The 19361-nt window shown below is 46.2% G+C and overlaps 1 protein-coding gene across 9 annotated transcripts in view; it reads left to right on the plus strand.

The window, feature by feature from the left end:
• Positions 1-19361, plus strand: part of PDE4D (phosphodiesterase 4D) — a 632406-nt gene that overhangs the window by 564316 nt on the left and 48729 nt on the right. For all 9 annotated transcript variants that reach the window (XM_035100833.3, XM_035100834.3, XM_035100836.3 and 6 more), the window contains one exon: positions 7652-7764. In XM_035100833.3, coding sequence (XP_034956724.1) covers positions 7652-7764 — 113 coding nt within the window. The remainder of the gene's footprint in view (positions 1-7651; positions 7765-19361) is intronic.

A 19361-nucleotide genomic window follows, 5' to 3' on the forward strand; every position in this document is an offset into this window, starting at 1 on the left:
TCTCTCTCTCGCGCGCGCGCGCAAAGAGAGGAGGCTGGACAGGGCGAGCCTTCCAAAGCTCCTGTGCCAGTATTTAAGATACAATTTGTTTCCTTGTTTCAGGTAGCAAATGGTCGGCACCACAGCATTTACTCTTGTCCTTGGGGAGGAGGGATCTTTATCAGTTTAATGAAACCTCCAGCGATAATGAGGTGTGAAAGGAGTTCCGTTTTAACTGGGTGGTTTTGCATAAGGAGGCTTGGAAGGCATGGGAATGCAATGGTGTTATATCTTTCCCAATTGTCCTCCCTCCTTTGTGTCTTTTATCATCCAAGCTGTTTGGGCAGCCACTGTGTGATGTGATCTTAAAAGATGTGTGTTAGAAAGGGTGGGCATGGATGTCTCAGTTTTCTCTTTCAGCCTTAAAGGGCCAGCACCCCTTTATTGCTATAAAGCAGGCATGTCCAACAGGTAGATCATGATCTACTAATAGATCACTGGACGTCTGTGGTAGATCACTGGCTCCCCCCAAAGAAGCTCAGCAACTTTGGCTCCCCTAAAAAAAGCTCTACATCTTTGCCCTGAAGCCCCCAAAACAGGGCTTTCCTTCCTAAATAAAGCTAAACTTTGACCTGAACCCGCTAAAACATGGATGGCTTTCCTTCCTAAAAAAAAGCTCAACAACCTCAACCTGAACCCCCAAAAGGGGGTAGATCAATCACTGCTAGTTTTTAACTCTTGGAAGTTGGCCACCCCTGCTATAAAGAGTCTGCATGTAGCTTCATTGGAAGCGATGGTATGTTGGCATTGACAACAGATATTTTTTATGTTGTTATGTATTACGGTTTTTAGTTTCTTTGCTGTCTCACCAATAGAAAAACCTGGGTGGTCACTGTTAGGGAATTTTATGGGGGGGGGCACCCAAACGAGGCTTCATTTGGGAATCAAGATTGGCACAAATGCCCTCAAGGGGACCCCATTTGATCCTACAACACCACTCTAGTATCGCACCAACACGAACCCCCTCAAGATCAAGCCCTGTGTAATAAAGGCTCCCTTTCCTACCCTTTCTCTGTTGCCTGAGACTCTATGTAACCATATTTCTTTATGAATGAATACAGTGTATCTTTATTTCTAAATGAACCCCCCTTTTGCTACTCTGGCCAAGGGCTCTCAGGGATGCAGGGAACAGCCATAATCCTTTAAGCAAGAGGTCAGGTAGCCAGGGTGGTGCTCCTCTGCATATCCACAATCCATTCAGGTACCATCTCCTGCCATTCCCAACCCTCCGAAGCCAGAGGCAATACTCACACCTGGACCCATTGTCCCCCCCCCCCCCCCGCCAGGTACTCAAGGATCCCCTCCCAGATACTTACTGGTACTTGCTTAACAATGTTCTGGGACATCGTGCATTGTTACCGTATGTTAATCCTGTTTACCTCCTGTTTACCTGTATGCTAATGCCCCTTGCCCCTTCCCCTTTTCTGACGTTTTACCCTGTCACAAGTGATGTGTGTATGATGCTTTCGATGTACATTATGGGATGGTGGTGGGAACTTTTAAAAGTTCTTGCAGCCCTGTTCATGGTGTTCAGTCTGGCATTGAACCTGCTGCACAGTAATAAACCTTGCTGTTTGCTCCGGATCGTGGCTGGACTCCTTCCTTTTATACTCTGCAACGACCACAGGCCCTTGCCTGATGAGCTGGGTGGCTGAGCATTCTCGCACCCAGAATTTTGCCCTAACAGTCGCTTTTTATCTTTGGGCGATGCTCAGAACAAAACAGGAAGAAAGCAGGTGGTGGACTTTTGGGGGAATTGGAGTCCTTTTACTTCTTCTTCTCTCCTTTAGGAGGGATATAACTTTCCATCTCCTTCTCATAATGAACTTTGCCACTGTTTGCCATGTCTTCAAACTTGCCTATTTGTTTTGCTGACATTGTCCACCATTCAGACAATTGGGTTGCATTTCGCAGGGCAGAAGAGTCCGGACCTTGGTGTATTCAGCTTGCTAGGCTTACAGGAATCCGGACGTATGAAAGGGGTCGGTCTTGCTGTGGGCAGGATTCCTGCATTACCGGGGGGGGGGTTGGACTAGATGACCCTGGGGGTCCCTTTCAGGCCAGCTCTACAGGATTTCTGTGAGGGGTTCAAGTGAAAGGAGCGGCTGTAGATAGTTTCTGTGCTTCAGGCTGCTATCCTATACAGGCTTACCTAGGCATAGATTGATTTCTTAAGATGGTTGTGTGAAAATTATTATGGACAAAGTATAATTATGTAGCGCCTGTATTGTAGGCTCAGCTTATAAATATGTGTAAATAAGCAATACATCATAAAGACACCACTATCTCCACTGTGGAAATATGAACCCTGGGTAAGTGCCTGGGCCCCTGGAATCTCACTGTTGTGGATATTGGGGTGGCATGGAACAATATTAAAACTTGCAGTTTGCCCCCCCTCCTCCATTCCCTCAATACTTTTCATATAATCATAGAATCACAGTACTCCAGGTGAGGTCTGACCAGGGCAGAATACAGTGGTACTATTACTTCCCTTGATCTAGATGCTATACTCCTATTGATGCAGCCCAGAATGGGATAAGGCAAAAGATGGGATAAGGCAAAAGCAGGCAAACTTTAATTTATTTCTGTACAGCAGGCTTTGCTAAGCTGATTCCCCTCCGTGTGCTTTGGACTACAACTCCCATCTGCCTCTGGCAGCGCAGTTGTGGTCCAAAACACGTGGAAGGTGCCAGGCTGTCAAAGGATGCTGTTCATTCATAATATGAGTGCCCATGTGCGTAGTATGGGATATGCCTTGTCCTTGCTCTTGCGTAACCACAGCTGGTCCTCAGCAGGCTCATTGAGAATGTCCCTTTTTATAGCTGCTTGTCCTGACCTTTCTCTGATCCTCCTTATTATTTCCCTGGATTTCCCCCCTTTTGGTGTTATTAGACTGGAGTCAGTTTCACCTGGGCTCTGTAGCCCCACCCACGTCCCCACTTTGTGGCACCTCCCCTCCTGTGCCTTGGCCCCTCCCCTTGCCCCTCCCCTCCCATGCCTTGGGCCCACCCCTTGCCCCCCCCCTAGTTTTGATCCTGGGTACGCCCCTGAGGGAGGGCGATATACAGATTTAATGAGTCATCATCATCTAGGCCAGCATCTAGTTCTCACAGTGGCCAACAAGATGCATGTGGAGAATCCTGCCAGTGGGGATATCTGCAGTCAGTTTCTTTGCACATTTAAAAATATGTCCATAGGAGTGCCGATAGCTTGTATCTTCCTCCGCCAACAGTGGTCCAAATCTCAAAAATGAACGTTGGCTATGTAGCTAGTGTGGTGTAGTGGTTAAGAGCGGTAGACTTGTAATCTGGGGGACCAGGTTCGCGTCTCCACTCCTCCACATGCAGCTGCTGGGTGACCTTGGGCTAGTCACACTTCTCTGAAGTCTCTCAGCTCCACTCACCTCACAGAGTGTTTGTTGTGGGGGAGGAAGGGAAAGGAGATTGTTAGCCGCTTTGAGACTCCTTCGGGTAGTGATAAAGCGGGATATCAAATCCAAACTCTTCTAGCTAAAGCCTGCTGGGTTCCAGTGCCCACAATATTGGAGCCCTGTGTCTCTCAACAAATGTCATGAGGCAGACTGTGTTACTCAGTGAAAATGCTGCACATGCTCAAAGTCAGGAGTGACAACTTGGCCCCATGACCGTGGGTGCCTAGGGCCACAGATGCCAGGCAGCGTGCATGGCCCTGGCACTGAAATTTGTGGGTGCCCGGCCCCTTCATGGGAAATTTTGTGGGTGCTTGGGCACCCAGGGCCCCAGGGAGTTGGCACCTATGCTCAGAGTCACTTTTTAATCTCATTCTGTATTTTCAATAGTTAAGCCCCTGCATTGGAAATAAGACCTGGGACTTGGTCCTTGGAAATCCTGGCTTAGATTCTTCCCTGTCGCCTAGGCTTCCTCTCCCTCAGTTGCCAGGTGACACCTTGGGGGTGGGGGAAAGCAGAATCAAATAAACCCCAGTTGATATTGAGTCTCTGAGGTAAACTTTTGGAAGAGATTCCCGCCGCCCCTCCTTCTCCCAAAGCAAACTTTGTGATGAACACGTCATTCACACACCTTCCGTCGGGGATTTGGTTTAAAGTCAACATACTGCAGTATTTGAAAATGCCTTTGCTGCTAAATCTTTGGCTAGACTGACTTATATACATTGCATTGAAACTGACTGTGCAAATATTAACTGTAATTCTCAGGACGTATGGTGGTTACCTAAAGAAAATACGGGATATAAGCTGTAAAGAGAGCTAGTGTCGTCTGGTAGACTCAGTGAGAGAGATATGAAAGGCTTAGTTCCACACATCATACCTCCACTACGGATCCATTTGGGTGACCTCAGTTCCCTCCGTGAAATGTGAGAACGCATCATCCCTCCCTCCACGAGTTGTGCTGAGGCCAGAAGAGATTATAGGCATGATCCAGCAAAAGTTACGCACACAAGTGAGCCGTATTGATTTCAGAGGGGCATTTAATGATGTGCTTAGCCCTCTTCCTCCACCGAAGCCAAAAGGGACTTAATAGCACTTATCTTGGGCTGGATTGTATCCAGAGATGGTAAAATACTTTATCTATTAAGTGTGCTATATATGTGATTAGTAGTGATAGCGGTATCCGATAAGAAGTGGAGCACAGAACACTTAACAACACAATGTTCTGTGCTCTGAAGAGGGCTGGGGCAGGTGGGAAATAGAGGCAGGCAAATAGGGGCCAGTCAATGCATCACTTAGTCCAGAGCTTTCCAAACTGTGTGTTGCAACACGTTAGTGTGTCGCATGAATGCTCCTCCCAGGGCTGAAAAGGGGTTAGTTTAACCTCCGGTTTGCTAGTTAAACTGAATTACTGTGTCGTGAAATGATGCAAAACTGAATTACTGTGTCACAAAATGATGCATGTCTAAAAATTGTGTCACCAACATGAAAAGTTTGGAAAGCTCTGACTTAGTCTCTTGCAGGGCCACATAGAACAGAAACTCCCTTGGTAGTTTATAGATCAGGAAGTTCCTGGACTTTGAAAACCACAGACAGAAGCTTCCTCAAGGCCCTTGAGCATATGCTGCCCATATGTTTGAATAGGCAGTGCCATGGGGGGGGCACGGATGTCTCTCCCCCACCCACCCCCAGAGAAACAGCTTATCCTCCACCTGCCCCTCCCATTGTTGGAACCTCATGGTTACTCGAAAGAAAGGCAGTTTTTAAATGCTCCCTCCTTCCATGCTCTTTGCACCCTCTTTACCATGCTTGTCAGAGCCTGAGAGGGTACACAGGGGAATAAAGACCCTGGAAGTTTCCTTCCCATGGTGGGCAGGTCTCATGCATCTGTTCCTGTGTGGAGTCCAGTTTAAGGCCCTGGGAGGAGAAAGCCAAAACTTGTATCCTGTGCGAAGCAGCAGGCGAACATAACTGCCTCTCCTTACGGAACAAGAGTCGCAGTGTGCCCAGGCTTTTCTTTGAGGGCTGGGCGAATGGACTGCCTCTTTCGGCCGGCCTGTATGTCCATGGAGAAGAGGTCATCTTGAGTGCCCCACCAAGGCCCTGTGAGAAAGCAGCAACGTGACCCCTTTGCCAAGGGCACACAGGATTGTGTGAAGGGGAGGGGCGGCAGCTCCGTGGCAGAGCATGCAGAAGCCCCCCCCCCCATTCAGTCCCCAGCATCTGTAGTCCAACCACATCTGGGGGTCCAATGGTTTTTTGGTTTTTTTATTGAAGGATTTTCATAGAGAACAAGGGTACATATGTCTCCTTTCTCAGTTCATAGTGTCAGTTGCATTCGGTGTCAGACACTGCTGCTGTCATTGAAATAGTGAGGTTGGGGGTGGCGAATTGGGGAGAGAGAGCAGGGGAAGAAGGTAGGGTAATGATTTTCCGTTCTTTTGCTTAATGTACATGTAGGGTTTTTGTGTCAGCATCACTAGGATAGCTTATTTGTCCGGTTACATAGTCAGGGCTGTGAGTGCGTAAATTGGCACTGGAAGGCATCAGTTTCATGCCCAGTTACCCCTATCTGGTCACCTCCAGTTTGGATCACTGCAGCAGGTTGAAGGGTGGGCTGCGTTTGGAAATGGCCTGGGAACTCCTCTCAGGTGCAAGAGACAGAATGATTTTTTTTTTATCATATTGCACCAGTACTTCTTCATCATGCGTAGGGACCCAAGGCTGAACGCTAGCAGATGAACCGCTGGTCCGACTCAGTGCCCTCTTCTCCAGCAGACATGTTGCATCCCTGGGCCCAAGCTGCTCCAGTTGAGCTCTTCCCTCTGCTTTGGCCATCTGGGCGCACGTTGCACGCCAAGGACCTCAAGGTTACGATGTGGCTTTAATCTTGTTTATGTCTCTCCTCCTCCTGCAGGCCCAGGACAGCGGCAGTGGCGCTGGCCGGGGCGATCGCTTGTGGTTATATAATGAGCTCACTGTCTGAGGGCGGGGGTGGGAGAGAGGGGGATTTCTTGGCCACGTCACGGCCCTCGCCTCCCCGCCCCCCGCAGGTGGCCGCAGCCTGTGCGCAGCGAGCTGCAGGAGGCTCCACGTGTGCGCCGCCGGAGCCGACTTGCAAAAGGGGGGCGGGCAGGCAGTGCAAGCCTTGCGCTCCCTCCCATGCCGAGTTCTCTGTCTCTCTCCCCTCACGCTGCCGCCTCCCCCCCCAACCCAGAAAACTGCAAACGGGGGCAAAACACTTCCCGCTGCACCAAACGCACAAAAACTCCGGCGGCGGCAGCAGTTCAAAGGCAGGAGCGCCCAGGCGCTCTCTCCTCCCCCTTCCTAGCAGAACCTATAAAAACAACAGAGGGGGAAGGGGGTTGCTTAAGAGCCTGGAAGACTCGTCTCCGCAGGGGGGAGGGAAGGAGGGGGCTCGTGAAAGAAACGGGCTTCCCCGAGAGTCAAAAGCAGCAGCCGCAAGCCTGGGTTCCCCCCTCCCCCTTGCGCTGTGCAAAGAGAGAAGTTGAGCAAACAGGAAACGCGGCGGCCGCGCACCCGGCAGCCTCCGCCACAGCTCTGATTCACTGGGGCTTGTAGCTTTCCCGAAGAGGGAGGGGTGGGGAGGAGGTGTTGCCCGCCCTCTTCCAGCCCCGGGGAAGGAAAGCGCCGGGCTGCGCGTCGCCCAAAGTCTCTGGCTCGCGGGAGAAAGAGCAGCAGCCCCAGCCAGAGAGACGCGGCTCCGTGCGCCCGCCTCCGCCCTGCGCTCCACGAGCTGAGAGGCTGCGCCGCGTCTCTCTCCTACGAGGACTCGCGCCGCGTCTCCTTCTCCTTTTCCCCGCGCTGGGTTCCGCTCAGACGAGCTGCGCCACCAGCGCGCGCCTGCCTTGCTGAGCTCTCCCGCCAGGGAAGAGAGGAGCGAGAGAGAGAGAGAGAAAGAAAGAAAGAAAAAGAGAAAAGTGCCTTTTGCCCGGACTGGCTAAGGAAAGGCTGGAGCCGCTCTCGTTCCTTCGTGGTTCCCGCCGGAGCCGCAAGCCCGCCTTTCTCCTCCATTGCTGGGGCTGAGCAATATGAAGGAGCAGCACTCATGTGTGGGCACTGGGCATCCCCCCATGGCTGGGTATGGCAGGATGGCCCCGCTGGAGCTCGCTGGTAGCCCTGTGAAACGCTTGCGAACTGAGTACTCCTTTCCCTATCTCTTCGCAGAGGAGGCATACCAAAAACTGGCCAGCGAGACCCTGGAGGAGCTCGACTGGTGCCTGGACCAGCTGGAAACCTTGCAGACCAGGCACTCCGTCAGCGAAATGGCCTCGAACAAGGTAGGACAAAAAACTCCACCCCGACACCTAACGCGTTTCCCGCACCCCGATCCCACCTGCTTCCCCGACGCCTTCGCCTTGCCCGTGTTTTTGCCTCCCCGCCAGCAAAGTGGCCGGCGATCTCGAGCGCTGGAGTTCGCTTCCAGCCCCGGGGCCTGAATGCTGCAAAGGGATACTGCAAACAGGACATTTGCAACAGTTTCCACCACCCACCCAGTTTAATTTCTCGGACTTCCCCCATAAATGGTAAATTCTGGTTAACTGGGAAAAGAGAAAAATGAAGGCTGGCATTTCGATGCCCGGGACCACGCGGATGTTGCAGAAAACTTGTATGCATGAGCAGCCCTAATCCTGCAATAGCCATTCTGGGAGCATCCGTAATATTAGGCAGCTGCTGCTGTTGTGCCAAGAAAACTTGCATGCGTTCTTGGCTGTGGAAGAAGCTAGTAGCTTGTACGCATTCATGTTTGCAAACTTAAAATGTGCATGGAGCACAGTGTTACTGTAATGCGTCTCTCAGTGTGTTATCTAACTTAGGTGAATCAGATTTAAATGCAAGCCTCCTTCAGGCTTCTACTCAGGAGTAGTTCTTGGTAAACTCCTTGGGACTTCTGGGGGTCAAACTTAAAAGTTGGATTCTTGCATTCTCTGTTTTATCAGCATCACTTCATCTTATGCATGCTTGCTCTGGAAGTTAAGTTCAATAAAGACTTGCTTTTTGGTGAGCCAGCAGAGAAGTGCAAAACTTTGCAGGGGTTTAAAATTATTGTTTAAGATCCCCTTTTTATAAAATCGTATCTACGAATGAATCAGATGGCAGAATTGACAAGTCCTGCATACATTTGAGATGGGCAGGTCTATCAGTTTGACCTTTGCAGTTGTATAATAAAGTTGGAGCGGGAGAGCAATACTGGCCTGGCTGGGGGTGGGCGGGTCAAAAGAGGTTGTATAGTTTGGGTTTCAAAGCTTCACATGCCATTTAAAGGTTGTGCGTAATCACTGATCAGTGTGCTGCCATTTTAAAACAGGATGAGGAAAGATGCACACACAACATTTACATACGGCACTTTGCTGTAAATGTCAACCACTAAAGGTAGTAGGAGATGTGGTTACAACTTGTTGTAAATACCCAGGAACAGATAAAAGCAAGTAAAGCCATGTGCATGGTGGAAACAGATTTGTTTTACACCTTTGGTTGTAAGTGATTCTTGTGCAAAGTTCCATTGATTTCACTGGAGCATACTTTTGAGAAAACATGATTAGGTCTGAGAAAAAAAGTTTACATTTTCATTCTGGCTTTAAAATCACCAAGAATTGTGACATGGTGACACACACCGTGCTTATTCAACAGAAAGTTCCCCACTTTCTTTTTAGGCTCTCAGTGAAGCTCTTTACTGTAGATTTCAACAGGAGTAGTGCTGTCTTAGCTTTATGCTACAGCAGTGTCTGTCTGTCTGTCTCCCCCCTCCCCCCAAAAAAATCTTTAAGAGAGTAACTCTGCTTGCAGACCACTGTTCAAATCCCTACTCTGCCACGAAGCTCACTGGGTGACCTTGGGCCCATCCCTGTGTCTCAACCTAACCTACCTCATAGATTTGTTGTGAGGAAGAGAACCATGATCTTTTTGGAGGAATGGTGCAATATAAATGCAGTGGCAAATCTAATATCACTTCTGACTACAGACTTGATCTACACAGGCAGGAGAAAGAGGGAGGGAAGCCTCTGACTCTTGCAAGCTCCTTGAGCTTTTGATTGTACAATGTAACACAAGGATACAGGAGTCGCAAGTTAGTGGATTCTTTCCCGTGCTTTCCTATTCTTGAGATACCATTTATGCTCCTGCAATAAAAGTGTCACATATTGTTTATGCTGTTAAAATGTCTCTTATCTAATACGTGTGGATGTTTTCTGTGGCTCTTGGCGTTCAACTGCTATGAACCCAGATTTGATTACTGCAATCAAACTTAAGGATTTGAACCTGCACCTTCATAGACATGTGCCAAGCAGGGCAGGCAGCTTAGCACATTGTGCAATAGCGGTCGCTGGTTTGCCACCAAGTGTACAGTATATTCAAAAGGGAGGTGCAGCCGGGAAGGCTCCTTGGTGAATATCACACATACTTGCAATCAGATATTTATTCACTGCTTTATGATGTTTGAACAAGGCTAGCTGCATAGATTTTTAAAAAATGCATGCGGATTTTAATTATTGGTGAAAGCAAAAGAGCAAATGTTTCAAGTAAAATACAGTCTCATTTGCAAGCAGTGCAATGGGTTTTCTGAATTGTTTATTTGGGCAACAGCTTGTTTCCTATATCAGTTTGTGGCTGTTTTTCATATCTGGGTTATGTTTAACTAACAGTAATAATAGTAAGTGTGTGATATTTTCATGATAATAGAAGATAGGTTTGTTTTCAGTAAAAAATATAAAGGGTACACTATAAATATTACAGTAGTTTATTTCCTTGCAATCATTGCTTAGCAATGGTGTTGCTGCCTACCTTGTAGTTAGCTTGTAGAGATTTGTTGTTATTTTATTTAAAAATGGATAGTCATTTGCAAAGGAGTTGTATTTTGGATGTGTTCAGTAGTAGAAACTCCAAATACAGTGGGCAAAGCATTTCATAAGAAATCTGCTCCTCCCATTGCTTCAGAAAACGGGATCATACAGCCAAGGTTTCCTGTATGAGATGTACAATAAGCTGAGTTGCTATAGCCACTCTGAAGGTCAGCCTGAATGATGCCATTCCTTACATCAGCACTGGAAATTTATACTGCAGGCACACAATTACTTGGTTTTATTTTGTCCTTAAAATGGGAAATGTGGGTGTTTTAGGCTGCAGTCCCACCTGGGAGCACATCTGACAAAACTCTGAGAGGCTTACGTCTGAGTACATATGTATAAGATTGCACTGCTCATTTCTTTCCTGCCAATTAAACGCTATGTGCCAATATCCCAAGCCATGCTAGCAGTACACTTCTACACTTCTATGCATATTCAGGAATAAGTGTTTTGTTTTGAGATTGCAGCCCAAAGCGTCAGTGTTAGCTCAATAAACCCCTATTACCAAGGCTACTTTTTATTTGCACATCACAAAAGGAAGTTCTTGGGCACCAAATTTTTAGGCTTTTAGTCCTGTACAAGTCTGCTTTCTAGAGACCCAGGACTTCTACTGCTCTGTACAGGAGAAATTGGCTCTAAAAAGCAGTGTGTGTGTCCCCGTGTCCCCGTCCCCTGCACAGTTCATTTCCCTTTGTTGAGAAGGCAGTCTTGGCACAGGGTCTCTGCATGGTATCTTTGGTTGAAGGTGCCCGCCATTCAAAATAATCCTAAGTAGGTTTTATGCGTTGATATGAGATAATGCTGTTTAGGGCTTAGTCACACTGTGTGCCTGGACAGATGTGCCTGTGGGTGCATGTGGATGCATAAGTCAGATACCTTCTCCACACACACACACACACACACACACACACACACACAGCGCATCAAAAATACTCAAGTGCTTTTGACTTCCAAAAAATGGCCACCTAAATAGATGCAGTTCATATTTGGGTAGCTAGGGATAATTTTTTTGAGAAAGGCTGCCCTTCTAAGCAACTTTTTCTCAGGGCATAAAGAAGTCGGTGGCAAGATAAGCAAGAGGAGCTTTTCCAATGTGGAAGGGGCAGCAATCTATTGCTGTCCATGACATGAAATATATTTCTGCATCACGCCCGACTTTTTAAACTACATGCAGAGATCTCAAGTGTGCGGAGAATGTGCCACAGTGCCTGCTCCCCCTTAAATACGTTGCAGCCAGCCCTGCCTAGTTATTCCATAACGCTAGCTTGAGAATTTATTAGGGTGGAGACCTTAAGCATTTAATAGATCACATATGTGATGCGCAGAGAAATGTGAGGATGCCACCGGATCCACTGGCAAAGTCACAATGTGTTTGCAGGATGTTTGCATATTTCAGAAAGGAGAAACCAGGACACCCTGAGCTTTTTCCAAAGTTGTTGAGCTTTTTTAAGCTAAAAAAAAACCACCATGGTTTTTCGATTGACGTATGCCAACTCTTAAGTAGGTAAGCTCTGCATTTATATGTACATGCATCACACAAATATAAGCACACACACACACATAGACAAAATACCCGCATGGCTAACTACGGGAAGCATGGAGAATTGCACTGTGGCTTGCAAAGAACGCACTGCATTTACTGCTGGGGAGAGTAAACATTGTAGAAAGAAGGTTGTTGTCCTCCAGCACAGTATTCCTTTAAATCTTTCAGCTGTATGAATTATTACCTTGGGTATTATTGACATACGCAAACAATAGCAAGGGGTGACAAGAACGTCGTATTTTTTCGGCTGCCCATGGAACGAAAGACAAATAAGCAGCACCTTTGAGATTTTTGAATAAATAACTAAAGCAGACGTGAAAAACTCTCTCTTGCAAATTACTCTTTTTGTAGGCATACTTCTAAATTTGGCTTTTTCACAAAGGGGTACTGCCCAGCAGGCCATCCCTGTTAGGCTGTGTTGATCTTGCTGGCTGTAGCTGCTGTTGTCAAGGTCATCGTCCAAATACTAAAGTTTATGTTACTATCTTTATGTGCCAGTACAAAAACACCCTCCCCAGACCACCAGGTGGTTGCACTGGTAGGGCTGTTTAGCAGGGTTGTAACCATAGGAGGATCACATCACTGGCCCCATAGAGCAGCCCTGTACATGCCCATGAATGTTACTAGGAGAGATGTGGTGAGGGGCAGGGGACGGTGTTGATCCTGCCTACGTCTGTCTAGGATTGTGCTCCTGATCTCATTTTTGGAGGAATCTCACACCAGATCAGAAAGAAATAGGAGTTCCCCCTTCTGCACACAGCCAGCCAGCCAGCCAGCCACACACACACCCCTGAAAAGCTACAGCTGCCGCCAAGTTGCTGTGTTGCACCCGTAGGGCAAATGGAAGATTCTGGAGTAGAATTGCAAATATAAATGTGAAATAAGGAATAGCAACCAGGTTCCCCGTGCCAGATAATATATACAGTCGTGAGTCAGTGGGTCTGAATTAAATAGTGGTGTTGAGGGAATTTCCTCTTTCCAGTAAGGTGGAACTTGCTTCCACCACTGCTTTAGGTGAGGCATAAGAGCAGGCACCCCCAAACTTGGCCTTCCAGATGTTTTGGGACTACAATTTCCATCATCCCTGGCCACTGGTCCTGTTAGCTAGGGATGGTGGGAGTTGTAGTCCCAAAACATCTGGAGGGCCGAGTTTGGGGGTGCCTGCATAAGGGTATCCTCCACATTTTTGCAAGAGATGACTGGGGAGATTGCTCTCATCACAAGGAGAGTTTCCTCCCCACCTTTCACCAGCTGCTGCTAGGAGAGCCTGATGGGGGAAGACTCTCCATGCAATGGTTCCTGTTATTGGGACCCATTAATCCACATTATGTCTGCTGCTTACAGTAGCTCTCATGCAGATGTGTTTTCAAACATTTTATGCAGGGGTGCAATATGTATACCAGCCCTTTGTACAAGCTTTAACATAGCAGCACGATTTCACCAGTGTTTTAAACTCCTATCACAATGGTTACAGGTAGGTAGCCGTGTTGGTCTGGATCGAAGTAAAATAAAAAAATTCCTTCAGTAGCACCTTAAAGACCAACTAAGTTTTTATTTTGGTATGAGCTTTCGTTAGGTTGACCTAACAATGAACCAATCTATGCAAGAAATACAATTTTTGGACACTACTATAAAAATACAGGATGGACGTATAGACACCACCTTATACAGAAAACCAACTGACCGACAAACATATCTACATGCTTCTAGCTACCATCCCAAACATACCAAACAATCCATCGTATACAGCCAGGCCTTACGTTACAACCGCATCTGTTCCAACTCTACAGACAGAGAATCTCACCTAAGAGATCTACAGCAAACCTTTTTAGAACTAAAATATCCACCTGATGAAGTTAAACAACAGATCAACAGAGCCAGACAGATACCTAGAGAGAACCTGCTGCAAGACAGACCCAAAAAAGAAAATAACAGAACACCACTAGTCATCACATACAGCTCCCAAGCTAAAACAGTACAACGCATCATCAGAGATCTACAGCCTCTCCTGGACAATGACCGCTCCCTTTCTCAAGCTCTGGGAGGAAGACCTTTCATTGCCTACAGACAGCCACCCAATCTTAAACAACTCCTCACCCACAATAATACAACCACCAGACTTAACATGGACACTGGTACCAGAGCCTGCAATAAACCCAGATGCCAACTTTGCTGCCACATACACCCAGACAACACCATTACTGGCCCCAACAACATCCAACATACCATCTCAGGACTATTTAATTGCTCATCCTCTAACATTGTGTATGCCATCAAATGCCAACAGTGCCCTTCAGCTCTCTATATTGGACAAACAGGCCAAACCCTACGCCAAAGGATAAATGGACATAAATCTGACATCAGGAACCAGAAGACAGAAAAACCAGTAGGAGAACACTTCAATCTCCCAGGACATTCTATACAAGATCTCAAAGTAGCTGTCTTACTACAAAAGAATTTCAGAAATAGACTGGAAAGAGAAGTTGCTGAATTGCAACTTATCACCAAGCTCAAAACCATGGAGGGACCTGGTTTGAACAGAGATATCGGGTTCTTATCTCATTATACATGATAAGCGATCTTCAGCCATCTCAACCCTTGCTTTTTCATGCAAAACCATTTGCAGTCGTTTGCGGTCATCAACAGCTATCAGTCAGTCAATCACCCATTTCCACCACCCTTCTGAGTGATCCCCCCTCCCCATCCCCACCCCTCCCCACCCCTTCTCTACATAAGTGCCTGGAAACTTCCATTTCACTGTATCTGAAGAAGTGTGCATGCACACGAAAGCTCATACCAAAATAAAAACTTAGTTGGTCTTTAAGGTGCTACTGAAGGAATTTTCCTATCACAATGTTAGATTAGAGCAACCTGTTTCCAATTAGAGAGGAAGGATAATGCTGTCACATCCAATTTAAAAGAATTTACTTACAGTATTGGCCAGTCTCTTGTATTTCCATCATTACAAATAATAAAACAGCGAAACGGGAATTTACTGAACTAGCAAATTACATAGTTCAAAGAAGACAGGTGATTTGTTGATAATTTTAATTATCATAATTTTTTGATAATTTTGATAATTTTTCAACCTTCCCGAAGCATTGAGTTACACAGAGAGCCACTGAAGAATATTGGAGGCTTGTGTTAGGCAGAGTCAGTAAAGTATTCTCACTTGGGGATTCAGATCCCAGAGGTGTCCCTGTGTCCTGCTCATAATTCTCACCTTAGGAGAGGATGTCATTTTGACTTCTTCAATTCAGACGTGCAAATCTCCAAGCAAGGCTAACGTTGCTTTTGGAGAGCCTCGGTACATAGCTTTGGCTTAATCATATGACTCTCACTTGATCGCAAGAGCTGGAACAGGAAAGTAACTTCTTCCAGATGAGGTTGGATTATGACCCTGGAGCAGTCTCTGCCCCCTTCTTTTAAGCAATTTCACTCATTCACGTGAGCAATTTAGACCATTTTCCTAGACTGCTTTCTTGAATTGTTCAGGCTTTCCTAGTGCAAACCGCATCTTGCTGGCTGGCTGCTTTTGGTATGGCCTGTAAGGGTGAATGGGTTAATTGGATGTGGGCTGGTTCATGGGCAATCAGATCAGAATGTGATCAGGTCTTAGGCAGCCTTAGGACCCTGTGCAATATTGCCTTGTAGGCTGTGAAATAACCATGGCTTGCAGGAAAGAATGAAACAGTGTGGTTAAACATTTCTGCATGTGTGTTCAAATGATTGTATTTAGCATATTAATTAAGTAGTAGCTTTCTCTGTGTTACACATCACCTTCTCTTTATGCTGCTGGCATGAGATAGAAGAGTACTGAGTCTTTGTTCTGCAATGGAGAAGGAGTGCCTCGTGTTTGAACTGTACTAGCTCTAGGTAGTGCTCCCTTACACTCAGGTAGCCATGGAGATGGACGTGGGTGGGATGGGCAGACATCATTCTCCCTTGTACGAAAGGATTTGAAAGGAGCAAGGACAAAGTGTGAAAAGCAACTTGCTGAAGAGTTTACCCTGTGTAAAAAGCCTTGTTCGCTCTTTCGATGACTTTCCACACGACTTCCACAGAACCTCACAAAGGGGAAGGGAATCTTGAGCATTTTTCTTGAGAAAAGCATATGGCAGAGAAAGGCAAAAGTGTAATTTCTGGGAAACTGCCGCCAGGGGAGCAGGTTGCACCAAATATAAGTTAGTGAGGTCAAACCAGGGCTAAAGCAACGCTAATTTAACCTGGACCCAACTATATTGTTTAGTAGCATAAAACACATGTACAATAAATGTACACACTGTAGAGAACTATCCGTGTGCCAGAGCTCCTTACAGCATGAATCCGTGTGGGGAAGTGTATTTTCTTGCTGTATTATGTGAAGCAGGTTGAAATCAAGCAGTCTCCAAACCATCCATGACAGGCACCCCCAAACTTCGGCCCTCCAGATGTTTTGGCCTACAACTCCCATGATCCCTAGCTAGCAGGACCAGTGGTTGGGGAAGATGGGAATTGTAGTCCAAAACATCTGGAGGGCCGAAGTTTGGGGATGCCTGATCTATGACATAACATCTTTCAGTCAAGCAGTTGTCCAGTTTTGCCCATTTCTTCATTTTGGGCACCTCTAGGATCCACTGTTTTCACCCCTCTGCTTCTAAAATACCTGTATGGTCTGATCATCACATATATACCACTGTAACTTTCCCTTCTTACCATGTTACTTTTCTGCAGCTGATTTGAAATGCCCCCCAGGTCATCTTTCCCCCAGTAAGCACTTAGTTTCTAAAATACCCAGGTTCAGGTCTCCCCACTACACACACAATTTGTTTGTGGGTTTGTATACGTTTGTGGGCGATGATGGTTTATGATTGCTGAAGGCCAGACACTTTCTATATGTGCTGAGGTATCTTACAAACATAATCACAGTACAAATTCTAGGTAAAGACAGTGGTTTTGGGCTGCTTCCTATAATCTGCTTCAGTGAGCGTATGACATGATAACTGTGATAAAAGTATGGTATGTGGGAGAGAAATCACACATGGCTTTCCCAAACATTCAGAATCCCACCTTACCTGCTTCCACCCTGACTTTTCAGTTAGCCCTGCCTTATTCTTTCTCTCCATCACCACACCCCATCCAAGTTTGTCATTCCCATGTATCCTTGCAGTTACTTCTATACCTATTGTGCTTTTGGTTCTGATTAAATGTGGAGTAGCAGGACATGCCCCATATTTTTTTGATTGTTAAAGATTTGGTAGAAACAAATGGCTGAAATTTAAGCCCTGCCTCATCCTTCTTGAGGACCATTGGTGAAATTTGTTTTGTGCCTTCCTTTTTACATTGCAGCAGCTCTAGCTTAAGGGTGGGACACCTGTACATGCCAGGTGACTGATGGGAGTCCAACAACATCTGGAGAACCACAGGTTCTGCATTGCAGGGGGTTGGACTAGATGACCCTTGGGGGTCCCTTCAAGCTCTACAATTCTATGCTTCTGTAGGTTTTCCATCTCTGCTCTTCATTATAGACTTTTCTCAATTTTTTGTACCCAGATAAGTTTTATCTTCTCCAAGAGGTATAAAGGTTTGGTGAGGTGTTTTTGCACATTCATGTACCATTGCCACAAAACTCCCCTGATGATCATGAACTGTCTGCCAAATAGCTATGTTAGGAAAATGTTTCTCATTTGTTACACTGGAGACACAATTCTGTGTGTGTCCCTCCATTTTAACAATTAAAGTAAGATTCTATGGGTTCAGGTGCCATGCCTACCCCCAGCTAAAATGTTCTGACTTCCTGAGTAATTGGAAAAAAAGTTGGACCTTTTTCTTTTTGACTGCTCAAATATTAGATCAAGGAATCCTATTTTGTTTTATAGTGTTTTCCTATCTCGCAGAACCCAATCTTTCCTTTGTGGCAGCCCCTAAAATATAATGTTAAAGAGATTACTAAATATCAACCCAAACTTTCTTTTGTTGTTAGCCAGCAGTTGTACAATAGTTGTACAAATCAAATTCTTTATAGAGTTCTATGCAAGCTTCAAAAAACCATGAAAAGAAGGCTTTTATTTTGAATTGCACTTTCCTAATCACTCTTATCAGGGTACTGACAGGTCTTGCAGACTCTGCTGATTCCGTGGTTGCTCAATAATTGCAAGCATTGGGCATTCTCATGGATTTCAAAATGGTCAGTGATGTAACAGTCTCTGCTCCTGCTAAGGATTTACATAGCAGGAGCTGTCTGGAAACTGGAAAGGCCATTATTTGTGTTATCTCCAAATTTATAGTGAATGAGCCCAGATATATCAGTATGAGCTAAGCCTTGTCTCATCCAAGCAAGTGAGGTCATTTGGCAAGGTGACTCGACTAAGTGGATGTTGTGTTAGTTGGACTGGCAGTGGTGGCAGATGGGAGCTCTGAGATTTGCCATGTCTTCCTTCTGGGTTATGTCTCCCTCGTCCCTGAGGGCTGTCTCCCATCAGGTCCACTGGAGAAGCAAAACAGACTCTCTCCTGCAGCTGTGGGAAAAAAGAGAGAGGTGCATTTCTAAAGTTGAAAAGCGAGAGTCACAAAGGAATGAGTAATCGTTTTTGCAAACCGAGCAGTAGTGCTGAGACTTGGGGACCCTGCTGCTGCCGTCAGCTCGATTTTCCGCAGCAGATGTCCAGGAGTTGGGATGGCAACAAATGACAGTGCTAGAGTTCCAGAGGTCAATTTGCCTTGTGCCTTAAAACTGTCCACTTCCAGGGTTTCCCAAACACTAGTAGCAGCAGTGTGGCTGTATTTAAACTTCACCCACCCACCCCCACCGCTAGTAACTGCAGACAGTATGTGGCAAAAAGCAGGCTCTGTGATTTGTATGCTGCTTAACCGTTCTTGAAATTGCCCGTTCTATGCAGAGTTGCAGAGAGCATGCTCAGATTCCTCAGCATCTCTGTCCTCTGCTGCATGCTGATCACCTCAGTGGCTGCCGCGGGCTCTCATTACTGGCAAATAGCATGCTGTGCTGATGCAGGCACCATAATAGGAAGCACCTAGGCCTGTCATAAACAAACAGGTCTGGGAGAAAAAAAGTGCAGGTCTGACGTATGGCGTGTCCATAGCAACAAGGAGAGATGAGGTTGCCATTTTGGAGTCTATGCAGGCTAGTATAGCTCTCTACAAGAAGCCAGAAAGTACCTGACAGGATTCAAAAGCTGTCTCTATGTGTACATCAGGGGTTTTGTGAGGGATGCTGTTTGCAGGAGGCCGCTTGCAATACCAGCAGCTTTAAATGCAAACTTTTAAGGCATTTTAGAGCTTTATTTGAACTGTTTGGTTTTTTTTTTCTCCCCTCCCTCCAAGTGTAATAGAAAGTTTTGCTGGAGAATGCTAGTGTTTTTACTCCTAAGAAATGTTGATCTGACTACTCAAGGCAGCCTGAGTATATCGTTGGATGCTTAGTCATTTAAACTGAGAGGATACAAATTATACGAGTAAGATGACTGTGAGTTCCTTACATTATGAAGTATGG

The sequence above is a fragment of the Zootoca vivipara genome, chromosome 10 (genome assembly GCF_965207765.1).
Source record: "Zootoca vivipara chromosome 10, rZooViv2.hap1.1, whole genome shotgun sequence".
Taxonomy (NCBI): domain Eukaryota; kingdom Metazoa; phylum Chordata; class Lepidosauria; order Squamata; family Lacertidae; genus Zootoca; species Zootoca vivipara.